The sequence below is a fragment of the Peromyscus maniculatus genome, chromosome 6, assembly GCF_049852395.1.
Source record: "Peromyscus maniculatus bairdii isolate BWxNUB_F1_BW_parent chromosome 6, HU_Pman_BW_mat_3.1, whole genome shotgun sequence".
Lineage (NCBI taxonomy): Eukaryota > Metazoa > Chordata > Mammalia > Rodentia > Cricetidae > Peromyscus > Peromyscus maniculatus.
This window is the reverse complement of record NC_134857.1, coordinates 56,454,708-56,478,375: the sequence shown is the minus strand read 5'-3', so window position 1 is coordinate 56,478,375 and position 23,668 is coordinate 56,454,708. Positions and strand designations below refer to the sequence as shown.

The 23,668-nt window shown below is 37.8% G+C and overlaps 1 protein-coding gene across 2 annotated transcripts in view; it reads right to left on the bottom strand.

Annotated features, from left to right (window-relative positions):
* Window positions 1-9,859: 9,859 nt before the first annotated feature.
* Serpini1 (serpin family I member 1) overlaps window positions 9,860-23,668 on the bottom strand; it is an 81,263-nt gene continuing 67,454 nt past the window's right edge. For both annotated transcript variants that reach the window (XM_015990008.3, XM_006972662.4), the window contains exons 7-9: window positions 13,475-13,561; window positions 11,736-11,825; window positions 9,860-11,548 (exon numbers count right to left, since the gene is read on the bottom strand). In XM_015990008.3, the coding sequence (XP_015845494.1) occupies window positions 11,472-11,548; window positions 11,736-11,825; window positions 13,475-13,561 (254 nt within the window). In that variant the 3' untranslated portion in view covers window positions 9,860-11,471. The remainder of the gene's footprint in view (window positions 11,549-11,735; window positions 11,826-13,474; window positions 13,562-23,668) is intronic.

The following is a 23,668-nucleotide window of genomic DNA, read 5'->3' as shown; positions in this document are numbered from 1 at the left end:
TACTGGGAAATGAATGGGGCAGCAAGTTCTCTTAATAACCAAGTCATCTCTTTGGTCCCCTCATCTTTAGTTTTATTAAGAAATGTTAATAAAAATTTTTAGAAACTACAAATTGAAATGGAGCCTAAATGGCCAAAACCATTTCACTTTAAGTATTTCAGAATAATTTAAATTAGAAAAATGTTGCCCTTCAAAAATACTTAACTATCTACTGTTTTGTTTTTCTATCAGGATCATTGTGACATGGGAAAAATATCCTAGGAAATTCATTGTGATTTTGATCCATACAAAGACAATGAAATAAAACATTTTAACGTCTTCTCCTAAGAAAGAATTGCCCAGATCATAACTTCTAGAGCTCGTTAAATCCAGTCAATTAAAATAATTTTTATTGAAAGGAAAGGAACTTCTCAGGAAAAAAATTAAAGCTCTGCTCCTTATATCCAGTGGCTATCAACCTCCTCAAAGGCTGCCACTAATCAGCATGTGTAGTATGTTAGGTAAGAATTTGATTAAACATCCCTGAAAGACACTCGCTTTTTACAGAGGCTCACACAACTAGACTCAGCACTCCTGGACTCCCCTCTGTCCCAGCGCTCAAACACGGATTCCAGTCTTTAATGTCCACCCCTAGGCCATGGGTGAGTGATGGCCATGGTTAGTCTACTTCAGATAAGACCCAGTCATCTGCTGAAAAATATTCCCACACTCCCTCAGCAGCCAGTTACTTGCCCTTCTCATCTCTTCTTCCTTTCTTTCCCCGCTTGCTCCCTCTCCTCTTGATTTTGATCTTTTAAATAGTCCTTATGATAGCCAATGGAAGTAATACTTTTAGAAAATTACAGCCGACAACATTTCTTGTTGCTGTGTGCTTTAATAAATCAGGCCATTTTAGGCCCTGAGATGAGTAATATCTATCCCAGTTCAATGGACTCAGGACATCAATGACAACATCATTCTTTTAATGTGCTGCCAAGAAAGATTAAAAAACACTGAGTTGAAATGACATCAACTATATTGTTTATATAAAATTCATTCAAAAACTCAATAAATTTCATGTATATTAATTCAAAGTAATTTTATTGTGTATCACGGGTAATTATATTTGAAATACAAATACAAACAAAATGTGATGACTGTAGAGCAAAGTCCAGCTCTGAGTTCCTTCTGTGAAGTGACTGTTGCCCTTATTGGCCCACACCATTGACAGCAGCACCAGTGACTCAGTGCTGGCCAAGGAGTCCTGAATTTTTTGTCTCTAGGACATTCTTCCAAGCTATTGACATCTATTCTTAACATCTTGAAACTGGTACTTTATTTTACAGAAAAATCAATGAAATGTGTTTTAGACAATAACCAAGATTTATGATGCTTTCTTGAATGATCATTAGGATTCTTTCTCAGCTGTTTCTTTGACTGAGTTCTCAAGGGACACCAGTTATGTGACAAGATTACTGCATGCGCAGGCAGTGATACATGTCTTGACTGTTGCCTGAGCACACATGACCCCCAAACACCTTTGATTCCTCCATCACCATTGGTGTGAAACATGGAAAATGGAATATTTCAGAAGGAATGAAGGTCAGTGCTGTAAGGTCATCTTTCTTGAAGCTAAGTATCAAGTACCCAGGTTCTTCATTCACATGACATCATTTAAGCTTTACTATAATATTATGAAGTAGATACTGTTATTAAAATAAATAGATGGTAATTAAGTAAGTTGCTTCAAAGATAGCCATCTAGTTAAGGGCTGAGTGGGGCTTTAATTCAATTCTCCAACCCCCCTGTTTTTTTTTCCCACAAATGCATGTTTATAAAAAATTTCAAGCAAAAATATTGGAAGAAGAGGCCACTCTATCATATAAAAAAGGATAATCTTTTCATTGGTAAGTTTTTTAATTTTTGTTCTTTTGAATGTCAGAGAGAAGAACAATTATGAGAACAAAGGTTGGATTTAAATACTAATGAATTATAGCTATAGACAGGAAGAGGAATGAAACATCTATTTGAGGAAGAACAAAACTGCACCAGCTAGCTAGACTGTGAAGGCTGCTAAAGCAATGTTTTCTGCAGCATGCCATATGTTACAGAAAACCACTTTAATTTTTTCTTAAAATTTCTGAAAACTTCAAAAAGATGAAAAGGATGTATACACCTGGTATAATAATAAAGAGAGAACTTAAACAAACAATACTCACTTTGTCCCTTTTTTAAAATTTTAACAAAGTTAGCATCCTCTTTATATATCCTTCCCATCAAAATAAAAAGCCAGTATCAGTAGTGTTCTCTTTAGATTTTTGACCTATTAATGTTGAATTATCTTCTTTGACCTGAAGTATTTAATAAAAAGTTAAGCTGATTTTTCTACGGAAATCTCTTTCTTTTTAGAATATACATTTACATTTTTTTTTTTTTTTTGCAAGTCGTGTTTGGTTCTCCTGTTTTTCGCACCCCCCCCTTTTATTTTATTTTACAATACTATTCAGTTCTACATATCAGCCACAGATTCCATTGTTGTCCCCCTTCCTGCTCCCCTCTCCTTCCCCCCAGCCCACCCCCAATTCCCACCTCCTCCAGGGCAAAGCCTCCCCCAAGGACTGAGATCAACCTGGTAGACTCAGACCCCCAGCCCACCCTCCATTCCCACCTCCTCCAGGACAAATCCTCCCCCAAGGACTGAGATCAACCTGGTAGACTCAGTCCAGGCAGATCCAGTCCCCTCCTCCCAGACTAAGCCAAGAGTCCCTGCATAAGCCCCAGGTTTCAAACAGCTAACTCATGCAATGAGCACAGGTCCGGGTCCCACTGCCTAGTTGCCTCCCAAATAGATCAAGCCAATCAACTGTCTCACCTATTCAGAGGGCCTGATCCAGTTGGGGGCCCCTCAGCCTTTGGTTCATAGTTCATGTGTTTCCATTCGTTTGGCTATTTGATATTTACATTTTTAACAAGATATTCTTATGTGTTTATCAAGGCTTCAATGTTCTCTCAAGAAGAACCTTGTTGGCATTCATGAAACAAAGCTTATGGGCTAAAATCATGCTCTCAGGCTTGCATAAATCAAAGAAATAAATGTAAATCATTAGGTTCTTTTTCCATTTCAGAAAAATAAATGGTTTTAGCTTTTCACAGTTCTTTGAAAGTTTCAAGATGTTATAAAATTAAAAATGGACAGATAAACTTTTTACTTCTTGCAAATCTATTTTATTTAGCAATGTTAAAAATGTCTATGAAGTCCAGGTATAATAATCCACACCAGTAACACAGTACTTGTGATGCTGCAGCAGAAAGATCATGAAATCTAGGCTAGTCTATGTTATAGAGTGAGATTCTTCCTCAATACATTCCTCCCTCCCCCACCCCCGACACACACACACACACAATCACAAGAAAGAAATGTGTATGTAGGTTTTTAAAAAAGCAAATAATTGTTCATAAATTAGAGAATTTGAAAACTTTGTTCTGAAATCCCTACACTTAATAGTGTCCAATACCATCCAAAACAAAAGGCTAGGAACCTAACAGCTTTCTAAATTCTTCCTAAGAGAAAATTTAATCGTCTGTTGATAACAACATAAAATGTTTCCAAAACAGTTAAAGTAGAAAAATAAATTTATTTAAATAAACAACAGGTTAAGGCTGGCAAGATGTCTCAGTAATTAAGAGCACTGGTTGCTCTTATAGAGGACCAGAGTTCAATTCCCAGCACCCATGTGGTGGCTCACAACTATCTGTAACTCCAGTTCCAGGGGATCTGACACCCTCACATATGCATACACACAGACAAAACAACAATGCTGTAAAGTAAAAATAAATGTTATTAAAAATAAATAAATAATAGGTCAGAAAATCCAAGCATTCATGATCATCTATTTTGTAGAAATCATATAGCATTCTGGTTTAATTACTTTTGGCTCAATGTTGTTATAATGCATACATGTCTAGGCATGGATATGAAGAGACGGATTTTGGTGTATAGAGAGATATAGTGCATAAAAAGAAATGTTCAATGAATGGGCAAAAGAAAATGAAATTGGAATTAAATAGATTTAAAAAAAAACATTTACAGCACCTAACTCTAAAGCCTATAATAAACAATTATAATCAAGACAGTATGTAACTGGTGAAAAGACAGATATATAGATTAGTAGAATAGACTAAAGAGACCAGAATAGAGTCATAGAAATGTTGTCAGTGTATTTTTCACAAAAACACAAGAGCAATTCACTGGAGTAAGACCAGTCTTCAGTAAATGGTGCTGTAATAATTGTACATCAGAAGGCCAGAGACATGAAATATCCCACAGCTTCACAAAAGTTAATCCAAGATCTGTTATACACACAGATGTAATAACCATAAACATATAAGAAAGTAATCCATTTTCAGGCTTGGCATAACTCTTTGATCACCTGAGATAATTATTTCCATTGCTACAAATCTAGAATCTCATGAGAAGAGCATCTCAATCAGATTGGCCTGTGAATATATCTGTGGGGGCTTGTCTTGTTTGTTAATTGAGGTGGGAGAGGCACCCTGTTTGTGGGCAGTATTATTTCATGGCTGGGTCCTCAACTGTGTAAAATAGAGAAAGCTAGGAAGCCAGGATGCAGCATGGGTGTGTTTCTCTCTCTCTCTCTGTGCTTGAAGGTTGTGGTGATCTGATCAAGCTCCTGCCTCTGTGACTCCCTGCTAGGGGTAGATTATAACCCGGAATTGTGAGGCAAACAAACTATATTCTCCCCTATGTTGCTTGTCAGGGTATTTATCACAACAGCAGAAATGAAGCTACAACATCACCAAGAGTCTGAAGAACGTTGACTTATTTGATACTAATAATGTTTTAATGGCTGTGTAATATACTGCTGAGAAAGTGAAATAAATTATAAATTGATAGAAAATATTTACAAGTAGCATCTTTGACAAAGGACTGAAACTATAAAAGAATTTTTGAAGGCAAATAAGAAAAAAGAAAAAAATCAAATAAAAGTCATAAGCCAAAGATTTTAACAAATACCAGAGAAGAGGCATATATGTAAAAAGTACATAATATGTCCAAATATAGAAATCAAGTCGTTAGGGATAAATTAGTTGAAATCATAATTAGAAACCACTACAAATTTCAGGTTGGCCAATACATACACAAAGACATGTCAGCACATGTAAGTGTTTGTACAACCTGACACTAGAAAGTGCTGACACAAACAGAGATTAACTGGAAAATGAAGAATGGTGCAGTTACTATGTGCATTTAGGCAACTTTTTATAAGCATAATATTGTTAAATGATTCAGTAATCCTTATTCTGTGTTATATTTTTATCATTCAGACTTGACAAAAAATGTTATTATAAAAGTTCACACTAATCTTCACATGAGTTTTTACAACAGTACTACTTATAATTGCCAACAATTAGCAATGACACAGATATTATTAATGTGTTATCAGATAAATACATCATGGAATACATATGCAGTGGATCAATTCTGCCATAAAAACCAAGAACATATAACTTGAATGGAAAAGTTGAATGAATCTCAAACATGTCACAGCTGAATAATGCAACATCTTGAAACTTTATCTTCTGTATTATTGTGTTCATATGATCAGGCGAAGACCAAACTGTAGAAGTAAAGAGCAAACAAATGGCTGCTGGAAGACACAGGCAGAGTTGATGTGACTGTTGCTGGGTGACAGTGTCTAATGTTTCCATGGTTTGGGCCTCTTATCCAAAGAATTGAAAATAGGAGCTCATGTAGATGTGCAAAACAAGCAAGACAGTTTGACATGAAGAAATTGTGCAGGTTATAAAGGGACATACTATTAAGGTTGACAGAGGGTCACATTAGAGAGTACTCAAGGGCCCCAGGGTACCCTATGGTATTTTTTATGGACTCTAAGAGAAGGAGAGGCTATCTACTAAGAGGCCTAGTTTGGGTAATTCTCTATTTTGATTGACAGAAAAAATGACTACCATTAAAAATTCAAGAAACTGATTTTGATTGACAGATTAGGTTATATTATCATTTCTATTTTGTGAATAGCCCTTTCCATAATGCATATGATTTTAATCATACATATGCCTAATTTGCACAGGCATAAGATGGTAATATGGATTCCCCCAAAAAGATCACTAAAGGACCAAGTTTCACTTTACTACACAGGATACCCTGAATTAGTTCAGTTCAGATCGTCTCTTCTATTCCTCAAAGTGAATAAGGGAATACAGTTGGGAACTCTTTGAACAGAAACAGTTTTAAATTGGTTGTTACCAGATGTGGGTAAACTTGTTCAAAGATGGGAATATGTGTGGCCTTATCCAGATGGGAGTTTGGGAGGTTTCGAGGTTGCTAGGCTCCTTGTTGGAGTCAGCGTGATAGAGATGCAAGTGAAGGAACTAGGCTGTGGAGTGCATTATTACGAAAGTGTGTAAGTGCATAACTCACATTCAAATGGGGTTCCCAAGCTAATCTGTCCCCTATGCTTGCCTGCCTTATGACCATGAAGGGGCAGTGTGAGGAGAAGGGAGATAGGTTATTTTGATTGTAAAAATGACATGGATTTACATATATTAAAAGTCAAAGAACCATACATAAAATGACCAACTTTTGGTGTATGTAACTCTTTTAAACCATAGCAATTCAAAACATTTTCATTCACATATAAACCAGACACTTATATTTGTCAAATAGTGTAATATGATTAGACTATCACTTAATCCCATTCAGTTATGTAGCTGCCTATGACATATGCAGGTAATTGTTCTAAACCTTAGTTTGCATGTTTTTAAAACTGGCAAATTTCCTACTATATTTAAAACAGTAAAAATTTTGATGAGAAATTGATTTTCAGAGCACAGTCTAGATGTGAATGAGTTTCATGTCATAAAAATATTCTTTTTTCTAAAGGGGTTTCCCTAAACTCTAGAGTAAATACCATCAGCATCCTGATGGAGTAGCAAATGATTTCCCAGGGAACAATATGGAAAGGCTCTCATTTACAGACACATTGAGCAGACAAATCCACAGTGCAGAGAGTAACCTGTTAAAACAAACACAAATAAGAAAAGAAAAAAAAGATGAAGACACACAAAACAAGCCACCATGTTCACACACACACACACACACACACACACACACACACAAACTAAGAGGAGGACATGCTCACATTGAAACACACATCATGCTGATTCACACACATGCTGATGCACACACATGCTGAGACACACGCACATACACACACACACTGAGATATACATGCTGAGATACACACTGAGACACATACACACTGAGATACAAACTGACACATGCACACACACACACACACACACACGGACACGGACACACACACATACACATACACAGATACACTCTCACACTGATAAACATACACTGAGACATACATACATTGAGATACACAGACACACACTGAGACACAAACAAGGAGACACATACCCTGAGACATATACTGAGATACACAAATCTGCACAAGCATTAAGACATACAACCTAACAGGAGTGTAATGGAATGATTTACTGGTTAAACTTTAAAGAAGGAAAATAGCTAAATCTTCTGAATAATACATGACATGTAAGAGGACCAGAAATCAAATAGTAAAAACCTGTAACTGCCTACACTGTTTGCCTTCTTTCTCTTTGCTCCTTTATGACCCTCTATCCTGAAACCACACACCATTAATGATTCAATTATTGTCTAGAGACAAATAACTCAGCTACGTTACTTTGGACCCACTGTCACCTAAATCTGGAAGTTCCTTATAATTATATGCTCCAGTCGAGGAGAGATTTGTCTTAAGTTATTCCAATACTTTATTTTGAGATTATAATTACTTAATTTCTCCCTTCCCTCTCCTCCCTTCAAACTCTCCTATCTACCCTGTCCTTGCTCTCTTTCAAATTCCTGGCCTCTTTTTTCATTGATTCTTATTGGATGAATATATGCATATATACATACATACATATTCCTAAGCACAACCTGCTCAGTCTGTATAATGTTATTTCTAAGTCTGTTTACAAGCAATTTTTTTAATGTGCACAAGAATATTAACAGGCCATTTAGGCTTTCTGGAAGCTACTAGAAGCCTTGGGCCCTTGGTAGGATGTTTCCTTGAGTCTCTCTACCTTAGGACAGTCTTCAGAATAATCATTGAACTGAAGAATCTTGCACCGTGTCTGCTTTTAGAAGATCCCCTTTATAATAGACCATGATGTCATGAGACTCTGAGAGCAGGACAAAGTTGCAGAGTTTTCACCAACAATATTTTTCCTATTAGATCTTTTATTTTTGAAATTGAATTTTATCTTTGCTCAAGATTCTGAACTTCACAAAGACAAGTTTCGACTGGTTTAACTTGCCTTCAGCTATTAAGTGAAATTCTGCCACTACTCTAGTTTGAAAGGAAAAATAAGACAGGATTTCAAATAAGAAAAAATGACTACCATTAAAAATTCAAGAAACTGATTATATATCAAAAATCAGTGAATTGTATTATATATAACATGCATATTTAATGAGAATAAAGTATGCTGTTACTGTATTTTCTTTTTATTTCCAGTCTCTTGTAAAATAAATATTTTTGCTATCCAAAAAACACTTATATAATACCTATTTTAATATTTCTTTGGTCATAATGGTGATATTAGAGGATGCAGGATTATATTGTGTATAATTATTCAGTGCAGTCTGTTTCATACACACAACTGAAATAAGAATTTCAGTTAATATCAAAATATTCAGAATGATGGTTGATTTCCTCCAAAATATAAGTTCATAGAATAAAAATATTTTCTGTGCATGGTGTGTGTGAGATTATGTGTGTGAATCTGTGTGTATGTGTGTGCATATGTGTGTGCTTATAGTAATTATCCATTGTAAAATAAAATGAAACAACTAGGAACTATGCATTGTTACTTTTTCAAGAGAAAGAAAACTAGCCGGGTGGTGGTGGCACATGCCTTTTTTTTTTTTAATTAAATTTTTTTCCCTTTTATTTTATTTTACAATACCATTCAGTTCTACATATCAGCCACAGATTCCCTTGAACACACGCCTTTAATCCCAGCATTTGGGAGGCAGAGCCAGGTGGATTTCTATGAGTTCGAGACCAGCCTGGTCTACAGAGTGAGATCCAGGACGGGCACCACACAGAGAAAGCCTGTCTTGAAAAAACCAGAGAGAGAGAGAGAGAGAGAGAGAGAGAGAGAGAGAGAGAGAGAGGGAGAGGGAGAGGGAGAGGGAGAGGGAGAGGGAGAGGGAGAGGGAGAGGGAGAGGGAGAGGGAGAGGGAGAGGGAGAGGGAGAGGGAGAGGGAGAGGGAGAGGGAGAGGGAGAGGGAGAGAGAGAGAGAGAGAGAGAGAGAGAGAGAGAGAGAGAGAGAGAGAGAGAACTACTGAAGAAATTAAAAGCAAAGTGAGAACAATAAAAAAAAACCTTGAGGGCCAGTGAATACAAGCCCTTCTTATACAATCCCGACAACTAGAGTGTGAATCTGGTATCCCAAGGTGCAAAGAGGCAACCCACTCACCGAATTTGTCCTCTGACCTCAACATACAAACTGTGTCATATGAATGCCTGTTCTCTGTTAAACACACAGAGAGAGAGAGAGAGAGAGAGAGAGAGAGAGAGAGAGAGAGAGAGAGAGAGAGAGAGAAATACTAAATTAATAAAAATAAAACCTTGGTAGTGTAGTGTAAAGTATTATTTCTAAGCTTTCCATCAGCATGGGAACATCTACTTTCAATTAAGTAATACCTTATATTGAAATATTTTAAGATAAATATTCCAAGTAGTACAACTTAGTCATACATTTGTTAATAAAAACAGCATCTGGGACTTTGTAGAATCATATGATTGAATAATGATGTTTATTCCTCCTTACAGGCAATACATTTAGTTAACTGGTGAACATACAGGTATAGTCATGTGTGTAATATTCACAAGAAGGATACAGTGATAAATACTGTCTTAGCTCAGAATGTGAACACTGGATCAACATCATCCATCCCAGCTAAATAAATTATAAATGAAAACAAGAGCACTAATCTACAACAACATGAAGATTTATGAATAAACTGCAAGTCTCCTAAAAATATAAGCTGCAAAAGATTCAGTGTTAAGTACTCTGTCCTTGGATATTCATAAATTCCTTCATGGGTATGGCCTATAAATGTCTCCATATTTTTAAAGACTGTATTTCAAGTGTTGTAGCATACAGAAGAATCTCATTTATCTGTAGTATGTACTAGAAAACAATTTTAGAATCATGCCAGTTCTTGACAAGGGCATTGTGTTATTAATGCAGATTACATCCTGCCCCCACCCTGATTCCCTCTAAGTGCAGTCAGTGAAAATGACAGTTTTTCCATTTACTTATTATGAATATCAAAATGTAATGCTTACATTAAGTAGCATTTTGCTACCCAAGTGACAAACAGCAAAGCCCATGGTCAAACAACTAGGGCACAATTTGGAAGCTTGTTAGAAAGGTATGGTCCTTACTCTACCTTAGACATCCTGGATAAGAATCTGTCTTTGTAATAAGTGAACAGGGGACAGCATCACACATGAAGTTTGTGTTCCATATGTTGCACTCACCAGCGATTTTTCTACAAAGTCAAAACATCTAGGTACTGGTACATCATCATACCCACCACTTGATGTCTTGGATATATTCTAGGAAATGTGCCACTGGGTGATTTCATCTTTGTGTGAACATCAAAAACATCACTTAAACTTAAATGGTAGAGGACAATCCCTTCATGGGGCCTCTTGATGCCATCAAAAGTGGATAATAAGATACTTGAGCTTGTTTCTAGAGTCATGTGGCATACAGATTCATAGCAAACTCTTAAAAGTAAATATAACAGGTATACTCTAATAAATTTAAAGTACAAATTACAGTATACGCACAAATCAGTAACATCTATAGGCTTTACATATCCAAATTTTTTTCCTAACAGCTTTATTATGAAGCTCTATGGTAAATGATGATTCCATAGAGCTTGTCTCCACATTATTGCTTATTATGTACATGTATGCTGCTCACTTTGGTGTTGATTCTGCATGATTATGAAGAAACTCAGAAACAGCAGCTTCTACATTTTGTGTTGTAGGATCATTTTACTACAATTCCTAAAGAAACAACATCGTTTCCACATCTCAGCTACAGTGGTGTGCAGACTACACCTACCTCTAAAAGAAAAAGTTGTTCACGAGTTCAATATATACTTTTATTTTAAACAACAGCACAACAGACACAACGACACAACAGGACCATAATCTTAATATTTATAACATTTCTTGACAGGCTGACTGATAGGTCACATGTATTACTTCTATCCAGAACTATTCTAAATATCACCATGAGTAATCCTGTAAAACAAAAAATCCTAAATATATTCCAATTGCAAACATAATGTGCTTTATTACTGCTTCCTTTTTTACTCAAACGTCATCATTTAAAGTTCCTCAAAATCATGTCCACTTGTGTTCATTGTTTCCGGGTGCATGACTCGTCCCATGAATAAGATTGTACCTGCATTGGGTTGGAAGTGAATGAAAGAGGAGAGAGAGAACAAAACAATCAGATACTTTAAAACTATACATTATTTTGATTTTTAAAATCATAAGAACATTGGAAACAATCTGAAAAATATATATCATTTTAAAACAGAAAGCTTCTTTGTGGCTTATGCAATAATATGTTCACATAACACACTCACCAGTTTTCCTGATCTTGATAAGAAATAAAAATGGATGATCGACAATCACCTGGGGGTACAGCACAGCCATCCTGCTAATTGCGATCATTCCTATGGTTCAGAGAGAAATTAATGACATGTCTGTGAATGTGCAAAGACTCAAGACTCATGAGAATTATTCAAAACAATCTATGTCTATTCACTTAATAAAAAAGCAATAATCTACAGAAAACAGGTGTTTTAAGACAGAAATATTTTAAAGGTGTTAATATTTATACTCGATATTTTAAAGAAAACAACCACAACACATATACAAGTCATTTCTTCCCTCTAAACCATCAAAAATAGTAGAGTGGTTTACTCTGCCTGCTGTCAAAATGTCATCCTTAGTCTAAGACAAATATTTGTGTTTTAGTCAAACTGCCTTTTCAATTAAGAGAAGGGGAAAAGAAAGAAAAATTGTCCAAGTGAAGGCAGTCTTTCATATTTTCAGGTTATTTCTGTTGCCTGTAGTAAGTGTTGTGCCCTGCAGTTCTAGTAGGTTCCAATAATGACCAGGTTGAAACGATAAATGAAAACTCAGCAGGAAGCCAGGTATTCAGTTTCCCAAGTTCTTATTTGCTTAGTTATCTGGAGATTTTAATCTGTTTTGATAACCTAAAACTGTTTCCCTTTCCTCTTGAAAGTATTGTTATCACCATTGAAGTTAGAAGTAATATATTTCAGTAAGCTAATATATGACCAGATAACAGAAAGTTTATTAAATTTGGTCTTATCTGTTCAGTATGCAATGGAAGCAATCCTAAGCCAGCAAGAGTACACAGGAAATGCAAATGGTAAAGTCATTCTTGGTTATCTAGGGCAATCACAACCATCAAAATGATCAAGGGTGGGGCTGGGGAAAAAGCTCAGTCAGCCAAGTTCCTACCCTACAACCATGAAGACCCAAGTTCAGACTTTCTGCATCCATATAAAAACCTAGGCATGGTGGGTTGGGCTGCACTTTACTTAGAGTGCTGGGGAAGGAGACTGGTTCTCTAAGGCTTACTGACCAGCTAGTCTAACTGAATTGGTAAGCTTGAGATTCAGTGACAAAAATTATCTCAAGAAAATGAGATGGAGAATTATTTAGAAAGACACCAGATACCTACCTCTGATTTACAAACACCCCCCCACACTCAAAAATACATGCATATACAGGTATTCATAGGAACCTATATTCATCACACACACAAAATAATGAAGGACAATTAACTATTGTAATCTGAAAATGGAATATATGTCCATTTAAATTTTTGCTAATTTAAAATTATTATCTTATGACCATTATTACTTAAAAGTACTTAAAAGCATTTTTTTGTCTATCAATTCTTATTTGTGCATGTAATTTTTCAAAACTAACTTTCCACAGACAAAAATTAAGAACTAACTTCCAACAGTAATTAGGAAGGAAAAGATGTTTGAATACACAGTAGGCAAATATTAATAATTTTTTTAATACTAAACAGTGTGGCAGGGGGGTCATCTCTTAGAGCTGTCACCGTGTGATCCCTCACGAGGACGCTAGACATGGACCTATGACACACTTCACATTCTATTAAAATGTTCTGACTGCTTTAGCTTTTGCTTGACTGCTGACTTGGAATAGACTGGTGTTTTTGGTGCGGTTCCAGAACAGTATCTCCCTTTCCACCCAAGACTGTTTAAAAACAGAAATTTGGAAGAAGTAAGAAGAGTTCAGAAAATGACTTGGTATGTACCGGAGGCTGCAGCTGCTTCTGACCCTTCTTCGTTAACCTCAATGAAGGACTTGTGAACAATTTTGGAGAGAAACAGCTCTTTCTTATCTGAAAAGAAGAAATGAGATCATTAGCACCAGACAGAGAGACACATTTGACCCCTTGGGCAAGTGAGTTTGAAAGCTCTGAGAAACCAAGATACTGATTTTTTTAAAAAGGCAATACAATGCCGGATTTTACTTAAGGCATGGGGGACCTAGTGATGGTATCATTTCAAATTTGGCCTCATTTTATAACCACTTGTTAATTTACCTCTATCTTTTCTTCAGTAATTTTACAGTGTATATTTCTCTTTTTTCCATTACTTATTTCTTATATTGCTCAGCAGTAGGAGAACAGAAACTCTGCTTTTAATAGTGACTTCAAGTGATTTCATAATTCAAGATAAAAATATGTTTCCCATTGCCCTCTATTTTGAAATGAAAAGTTCACAATGAAAAACAGTGAAGATCCAGAAATAAAAATATTCTTTTCTTAAACCTAGTCAATAATTTTTATAATAATATAGATAACATTAACACGGTAAAATAAAATTGACTTCTTGCCTTTAGAAATGTAAAAAAGAAAAAATATATATCTATATAATGGCATTCTAGTCTGGTTTACTGGCTTATCTGAGTGCTTGCAAATACATCACTCCAAGATTATATTAAAAATACATTTATAGTAAAAAGAAGAACATTTTCTGCATTGAGTTGCCTTTCAGCTTACTTTGAAATTAATGCTATTTGGGGCAGATTTATGATCCCTAAACATTCATTTGCTCAGGTCCTAACCCCCAGGACTTCAAGTACATGATTATATTGAAAAAAACGGGGTTTTAAAATGAAGTCGCTGTGGAGGATTCTCATAAAATATGACTGGTCTCCACTCAAGTGGAATTTGAACTGAGATAGCTACAGAGAAAAGCAGAGATGAAGTGTTTAGTTTCATGTAGCAATTTGTTCAAGCTTTAGCACTTAGACACTTGAACACACATTCTGGATGTTTCTTTGAGCATGTTTTTGGATGAGATTAACATTTAAATTAGTGGATTTTGAGTAAAGCAGATTGCTTTCCCAGAGTGGGTGGACCTCATCCAATCAGTTGAAGAAGCTGTATTACAACAAAGACATCTCTTCTAAGCAAGGAAGAATTCAGTCAGCAGATCGCTTTGGACTCAGCTATGACTTCCTTGGATGTCTGCTCTGTAGAATTTTTATTTCCAAAGCCTTGGCAATATGTAAGCCAATTCCTTAAAAGAAATCTATCTATCTATCTATCTATCTATCTATCTATCTATCTATCTATCTATCTATCTTTCCATATATTTATCTTCTATCTATCTATCTGTCTGTCTATCTTTCCATCTATTTATCTTCTATCTATCTATTTATCCATCTATCTAAAATCTGTATCTATCTAGCCATCTTACTACCATATACTATACTCATGTAAAAATATCTATCTATAAACACATAAAATATGTATTATTTGGACATATACATACACATATGTGCACACACATGTCGTATGTCTCTGGAGAGACTTAACTAATGTATATGTGAAGATGAATAAAGAAACTGTCATCTGTAAGCCAAGGAACTAGACCTCAGAAAATGCCAATTCTATCAACACAGCTGTAGAGCTAGTGGGAACATGAGTTTCAATAAATCTTTTTATTAAAATTAAAATATATCATTTTTCTTGTCCTTTCCTTCCTCCAAGCCTCCCATATACTGCCCTTGCTCTCTCTCAAATTCATGACTTTTTAAAAATTGTTACACATACAATATAACACACACACACACACACACACATATATATATATATATTCTGAAATACATAAAATACATAAATACAACCTGCTCAGTCTGTATAATGTTACTTGTATAAATGTGAGTTCAAGGCTTACCACTGGGCATTTGAAAACCAACTTGGGAGTTCTTCCCCGGGGAAGACTAAGTCTCACAGTCTTTGCTGTGGAGGACCTAGCAAACTATAAATGTCTTCCAGTTTTGAGTTCTACTGTTCCCAAAGATGAAAACAAAAGAACCATAAAATGCATCCCGAGTACTTTTGAAAGAGGAGGAACACAGACAGGGGGATAAAAGGCTCTCAAGTGTGTTCTACTCCACAAAGTTCTTTCCTTTTCTTCAATTCTAGGAAGTCTATTCTAAATTTCAGATCAATAACTGCATTGTTGATGTCCAGCACCATTTGTAGAAGCCACAATCCAATGGCTGGGTAGAAGGCTACACTGGTAAGTTGTCTGCCACAAAAGCTTAGGACCTGTATTCAGATCCCAACTACCCACTTGAAAACACAGGCATGGTGGGAGGGCAGAGACAGGAAGATCATTGGGCCTTCGTGACCAGCTAGTCTATCTAGCCCAGTTATTGGGAGACCCTGTCTCAAACAAATAAGGCAGAGAAGATTTGAGGGAGATACCTCATGTTGACCTCTGACCTCTACATGCACCGGTATATGTGTGTACCCAAACACACATATACACCTGCTATACACACCCACATACAAATGCATGCATACAGAAAAAAAAATCACAATTGATTTACCATTAGACTGTTGAATAACTTATAGTTAACTTTGACCTAAAACATCATACATTTTCCTTGAAGTTTTCAAAAACACACAATTGTCTTCTATACATGGAGAACAATATTCACCAACATTTTGGTACATCTGGTAAACAGCACCTGATTATTTTGAAAAATCACCATGGTAACCAACAATGGCATCTGTGAATATACTTCTAATAGGGCTACATTTCCTTAGGTTATATTTGGCATCAGTAATAATTATCACATTATTAAATAGCTCATCTCTTCTGTTTCTTACAAAATATATTTGATAATTAAAAGAAAAATAAAATGCAACCAAAATTTATAGGTGAACACAAAGTATAATTAGCTCTCTCAAATCCCAAGAATTCTTTTATTTTTATTTAACAAGGAGAAAAATATAAACCATTTGATTAATCAGGTATCTTTAGTTGGTGAAACAAACACTTGATTCCAAAGGCAGTGAAATAAAGGAAGAAGTTAGCAGTCAACTGAGAACTATTTTCAAACCTTGATGCTTCTTATCTTCACTCTGTCGGTTAATAGAAGGTCATGAATCAAGACACAATTATGGCCCTGAATGCAAAAGCAGTTGAACTTGGTTCCTCAAGACAATGGATGCCCAGCTTGCCATCTAAGTCCCACTTAAATAATCTAAAAGGGAGTTTACAAAGACATGGAATGATCATCCAGCCATGTCAGTTTGCAGAGATGAAACTGCCTGCAATAGCTCTTAGACCTGTCCTAACTTATGAATTAGACACCTGGAAATAGGTAAAACATGACCCCTTTACATGTGGCCTCTGTCCAAGTGTTGGAGTAATAGGGAAAAGTTGATCAATGGACAGTACCTTATAGTTAAGTAGGAGTAAGAAGTTATGATTATTAACTGCAGATGATAATGTGACATGCATTTCAAAAGACTACACTAAAGCATTTCTGAATTGCTTTTTTCCATAAGTGAATAAATGTTAAAGGAGATAGATGTGTTTAGCCTGATTTAAATATTAGTCAAGGGTCGTCCAGATGACCCAAATGGTGAAGTGATTTGCAGTGTAAGCCTGATGACTTGAGTTTACTCTCTGGAACTCATAAAGGTGGAAGAAGACAAGTGGCTTCACCTAGTTGTTCCGTCATGGCACGTGCAACCACATACAGATGCACAGAAATAATAAATACAGATTCATTTTAAAATATTTTAGGGTTGGCAGAATGGCTCAGTGGATAAAGGTGCTTGCCTCCCAAGCCTGATGACCTAAGTTCAATCCCCAGGACACACATAGTGGAAGGAGAAAATTGACTCATAGGTTGTTCTCTGACTTTCTCGTATGTACTGTGACGTGTGCATGCCCCTCCCTGCAAATAAATAAATGATTGTAATTTAGATTTTTAAAATTTTATACAGTGCGTATGCGTACTTGAAATGTTACATGGTACACCATTAAAATGCAGTTTTTCTATTATTTATATCAGCTGAAAATAAAATTGTAAATTAAAACCCATTGACCTATATAAATGAATGTTTGCACAGTTGCAGTGACTGTCAGCGCTAGGTGATGGAAATGTTGTACTGCCTACACCATCCACAGGGTGATTTATCCCAGGACTCTGCTGAGCACTCCATCTCCCCTCTGTCACTCAGCCTGCTGGCCCACCTTCAGGGCATTGATACTTGTGTAAGTCCTAGCCCCTCCACAGGAAGCCTCTCCCTCATTCCCTCCACACTCTCCATCCTGCACTCCATGCTTCCTGTCATCTGAGTTAAAAAAAATGCTCCAGCTTCACTCCTGTTTTGCCTTGCCAGATCCTCCCTCAGCCTCCATACTCCTAAGGCTCAGCTTCTACCCCAGGAGACTTCTCTTGCTTTTCTGATCCTGTGCCTTTAAATTAGATCTGACCATTCTTTTCCCATGGACCCCAAACCTGATTCTTTGAAGTCTTTCTCATTTATTACACCTGCATTAATGTCTGTCCTCCTGGACTGCCACCTTCCTTAAGGCAATGGCTGTGCCATTCATTCATCTGAGCACTCCTACCTTCTGGCAAACAGCTGGGCCTAAAAAGTGAACCCCCACCGCCTCAGCACTGCCAGCCTGACTTTTTAATGTACCTTCTAGGAACTGAACTTGGTGCTTGGGTGTCAAGCACTGTATTCCTTAGTCTACAAATGTTGCTTTCTTTTCTTTTTCTTTCTTTTCTTCCTTCCTTCCTTCTTTTCTTTCTTTCTTTCTTTCTTTCTTTCTTTCTTTCTTTCTTTCTTGCTTGCTTGCTTGCTTTCTGAAGGCATTCTTTCTTTCTTTGCTTGTTTTTGTGTTTTGTTTCATTTTGTCTGCACATGGGCCCCAAGCAACCTTCTCTTCTGGCCACTGCAGGCACGCTGTTCAATGGTTGGTTCTACTTTCCTCCAGGCAGCCGGAACCCAGACTTTTTACAGTAGATAAGATGAGAACCAGCCAGCAAACCCTAGGGTACCCAGAGAGGAGCTGGGCAGAAAACCAAACTCTTGGGGAGAAAGCAGGGCAAAGTACTAAAGCATTCATTCAGTGGTTGAGCAAACATTTATTGAGCAAGTGTTCCACTTGACTTATTGTGTGGCGCACAAAGGCTCTGAGCATGAGAAACACATCGAGCTGGCATGGCGGTCAGCAGGCAAGTGTCGGCCTCTGTTTCCTTTGTGGCACTGTTTCTGAATGCAGCCAAATTAAACAGACCTCTGCATCACCAAGGGCAGGCTTAAAATAACAAAATGAAGAGAGTATCATAGCCAAGCCCTACGTACAAAAAGGGCCTCTATGTGGTTCTATTTTTAGCTTCAGCCCCACCCATATAACTTCTGAAGAATTTCCCAGAACCTGACTTCTTTCTGTTTAGAACAGTATTTGTGTTCATATGGATTTTGTTCCCGAAGCAGAAATTATTCACTTGTATTATCATGAGTATCTACTGTACGCACTAGGCATACTATGGACAACTAACAACCTCTTCTATATAAAGGCACATGGGCATAAACAACGGAGCAATAATAAAGCAAATCCATAAACGGCCATGATTTCCAGATGTGGTTCCTATACCCAGGAAAACAACGTAAGACAGTATGCTGTCTGGTGACAGGGGCAGTAGGGAACTTCTGCTTGGAAGAATGTTCAGTAAGGGAAGATGGGAGGGTACATGGGAGCTGAGACTCAGTGAATATGAAGGAACCAACCATGGAAGAGCTAAGGGTGCAAGTGAAAACAAGTGCAGAGACAGATTCAAACTGAGCACATTTAGGGAGGGACCCAGAGAAATCCCAGTGGCTGGAGCATGGGAAATAGAAAGGGTGGGGATCAGGGAGAAGCAGCCTCACATAAACCCAGGCAGCAACCCTTGCCACGCTCCCTGCGCTTCTCACTCATCTTCCAGCCCACACCAGCACCAGGCTGATCTCCGAGGAAAGAATGACCTCTCTCACACAGTAACGGCTTTGAAACAGCTTGTGACTCAGGCACAAGTGCATGAACAGACAGTCCAAGTGAAAGGTGAAACATGGTAACAGAGAGAGGTGTGAAATAAAGCCATGTTCCGGTTGAAGGAAAGGGAACTGCCTAGGAGGAGAGCAGGATGTCAGGCAGAAGTGACAGCTGGGCTGGTTCTGGAAGAATAAATAGAGGAGAGAAAGAAGGAGGCAAGGTCATTTGACACAGGAATGCAATTACAGCGTGAGAGAAACAAAAGGAATGACCTAGATGGCTCAGTGGAGTGTAGATTATGAGGAGGCTGGGGAGCAGGAGACAAAGTGTCTTGTGTTAAGAGTTTTGACCATGAGGTTAGAGAGCCTGGGCTTTGTCTATAAACAATGGCATATGCTTGCTCTGATGCTGCAGTCCGCAAGAAAAATATGAAGTAGGAATTCAGCTGATTATGACAAGCTAATACCTAAAAGAAGCCAGGGGTCTTCCAGAGGTAAAGCCAAGGCTCAAGGAGTCTTGGTGATATTAGCTTTTCAATATTAGCCATTTCCTGCTATGAATTTCTCATGTGCTATTGTAGCTTTTCCATCATTCATTGGGCACAATTTCCCCTATACAATTAAAGTATTTGTATAACTTTCTCCAACTGTGCTACAGCGGACACAGTCAAAATCCCTAATTTCAGACCTTTCTGTAATTATCTTCATTAGCAGCATCCAGCCAGGACCATCCCCAGACAGACGAAAGAATCTTATCTGAGATACCTCCCAGACTCTCTAAGAACAGCTGTAAGCATCTAGACTATCTGTTTGAGAAGGTCTCTTGGATGTGCTAGTTAAGCTTAACCTTCCCCTTTCCAAAGTCTTATCTCTAGTCTTAGATCTACCTTTAACAATTAACTCAGAACTAAAGGGTTTCTACTTACAGGTACATCAGGCTATAACTCAGGGTGCCCAGCCTCCAAGTGCACTCCCCCCCCCCCCGCCAGGAAATGGCAGGAGCTGAGATAGCTTGGACAGATAAGGGGACCAAAGGAAAAGAAAAGGCAGTTTTATTTTCATCCATGACCTAGGTTAAGACTTAAAGGTTCTATAGGTTCTTAACATTTCAACTAACCACTTCTAAGAATATAGTTTGAGCACATAAATCCCCTTTGCTTAGATATTAACCAAATTTGACCCTTAGTTGATTCATTTCCCTACTAGTCACTTCCCTTTTGGGTTGCAGATGATGGCTGACAATTACTGCTCTTTTGTCTGGATCTTATTGCCCCTCCTTTTGACCCTGAGGGAATCCAAGCATGGTGACCTTGCCTCAGCCAGAGCATTGCTATTGCATGGGTAAATAACTGTAAACCTCAGAGACTTGAGCAGAACAAGATTGGAGGACTAGAAGAGAGAACTGGAAGGATGAAATGGAAAATGAGGAAGAGCCAGGTGGGGAAGAACTAGACAGGTAAGAATGAGATGAGAAAGAAGGAGATGGGAGAGGAGCTAAGACGGGAAAGAACTAGATGGATGAGAACCTAGATGGGGCAGAACTAGATGAAAGAATTAAGATAGCACTTAGAGGGAATAGCAGAAAGATGTAGAGAGAAATCAGGCAAGAAAGGAGCTAAATAAGAGAGCAGAATAGAAGCTATGTAGAGAGAGAACTGACTCAGAAGAATAAAGTGAATGGACTAAAGAGTACCATGTACTTATCATCTAAGATCAGATAATCAGCTGGCTGTAGATTCTTCCATAGACCCTGTGGCTATGGTGGGGCTAGACCCAAAGAGCCCTCCTTACTTTGAGTTGAAATGATACCCGCGAGGAGACAATTGGATAAGTAAATACCTAGCAACAGGCAGAACAAGCTCACTTTTGCAATAGTCAGACAAGGAAGTAGGAACAAAAGCAGGATTGTGGCCGGGAAGAAGGAACAAGCCCTCTGGCTTACAGTGCAAGGAGAAAGAACAGCAAGTGGCCACATGGGAGCCTGGCCAGCATCCTCCACAGCACTTGCCTCTGACCTGAATATGCCTTTCACTGTGTCTTTTTGAGTCCTTTATTTTTATTGGCTTCTTTATTAAAGCTTGTACTTCATGCTGAAGGATTTAGTAGTCTCTTTTTCTCGTCCCTTACACCTTCCAAGATTTCCTATTAATCCAAATGCCATTCATTTCCATTATAAAAATAGCCTTCCTCTGTAAGAGAATCCTGGCTGCAACTACCTGAGCATTTTAAATGGAGCCTGAGAAGAAAATGATTCTCAGCATTGTGCATTCCATATGTATTCTATGAGTCTTTACTGTGTTTTATGTTAATGGGATTTAGCATCAGAAGCAATTGATATCAAATTGAGATGGAGAAGTCAACATAATAAATATTGAACCCCCTACCTCATTCACATCTGCTTTCAGTGAGTACTAAGGAAGTAAGAGTGGTGGGCACTGAGGAAACATGCATCAGAATCCATCTTTGGGACATTTATATTCTACCTGGGATATTAGATGCATAAGTAACATAAATATGAAATAAGATGTGTGATATACAACAAAGAGGAACAAAACATACTAGGGACTTAGTGAGTAGTTGCTTCTAGTGATGCAATCATGGTGGCTTGATGAAATTTGGGCTGTCTGGAGGTGAGGCCCTGTGGTAGTATTGTGTTCCCCAAAATATTGTATACCCTAATAAACTTACCTGGGGTCAGAGAGAGAACAGCCACAATATTAAACATAGAGGATAGGCAGTGGTAGCACACACCTTTAATCCTAGCATTCCAGAGGCAGAAATCCATCTGTTCAAGGATACAGTCAAGCATGGTGACTCATGCCTTTAATCCCAAGGAGTAATAGCAAAAACTGAAAGATATATAAGGCATGAAGACCAGAAACTAGAAGCTTTTAGCTGGTTAAGCTTCAGACTTTCGAGCAGCAGTTCAGCTGAGAGCCATTGGGATGAGGACACAGAAGCTTCCAGTCTGAGGAAACAAGACCAGCTGAGAAGTTGGCCAGGTGAGGTTAGCTGTGGCTTGTTCTGCGTCTGATCTACCAGCATTCACCCCAATAACTGGCCTCAGGTTTGATTTTTATTAATAAGACTCTTGAAGATTCCTGCTACAAGGCCCAATTCAGGTGGAAGAGATTTCCCAGATGCGAGGAGCTGGGGAGACAGGCAGAACAAGTGTTCAGAGTGGCCAGAGCACAAGCTAAGGAGAAGAACTAAACTTTAGAGGGAGGAGCTCTCTGTCCCCTGTGGACAGGGGACAGTGACCTGCAAAGCAAAGGAAGCTTTGAGCCGGCGATGTAATGTGTCTGACAGTGAATATTAAAGTGATTAATCTTGGCAGGGGAAGACACAACAGATTAGGTTAGAGAGGATTGGAAACCATTTCGCAGAGTATTGAAGTAGCCTAGGGCAACGGTGAGAAGCATTCCCACAAGAGTGGATTCAAGGGGATAAAAATGAAGAGCCTCTCCAAGAAGTCGTAGTGAAGGATTTCAAGTCACTCAGTTTCCCCTGAAGCGAAAGGAGGCGATGCAGGTGGTTTGTTTGTCTCTCCATGTGTGATTTAAGAATCTACCATTTTTACAACAGTTCTTTGAATGCTTTCAAATTTACAGGTTCATACTATTATTGTTTCTTAAATAGTTTTTTTAAAACTTTAAGCCTGGCAGTGGTGAAGCATGCCTTTGATCCTAGCACTCGGGAGGCAGAGCCAGATGGATCTCTGAGTTCCAGGCCAGCCTGGTCTACAGAGCAAATTCCAGGAAAGGCACCAAAACTGCACAGAAAACCTGTCTCAAAAAAAAAAAAAAAAAAAAAAACTTTAAGTAAAATTTTTTGTTGACAAGGTAACATCCCAAGTAGTACTGAGCTCTGCAAGAAATGAAAATTCTGGGCTGGTTAGATGACTTTATGGGTAAAGTGCATGCTGTACACAAGCATGAGAACCTGAGTTCTGATCCCCAGTACCCACGTGAAAAAGCCAGATGTGGCACAATACACTCATCGCCCCAGCTCTGAGAGGAAGAGACGGATAATCCCAGTGGCTTGCTGGGCAGTGAGTCTAGCTGAAATGATTCTCAACGTTCAGACACTCCTTTCTATACACATTCAGAGATTTCTATACCCATTCTCCTCTGTCCTTTGCCAGGG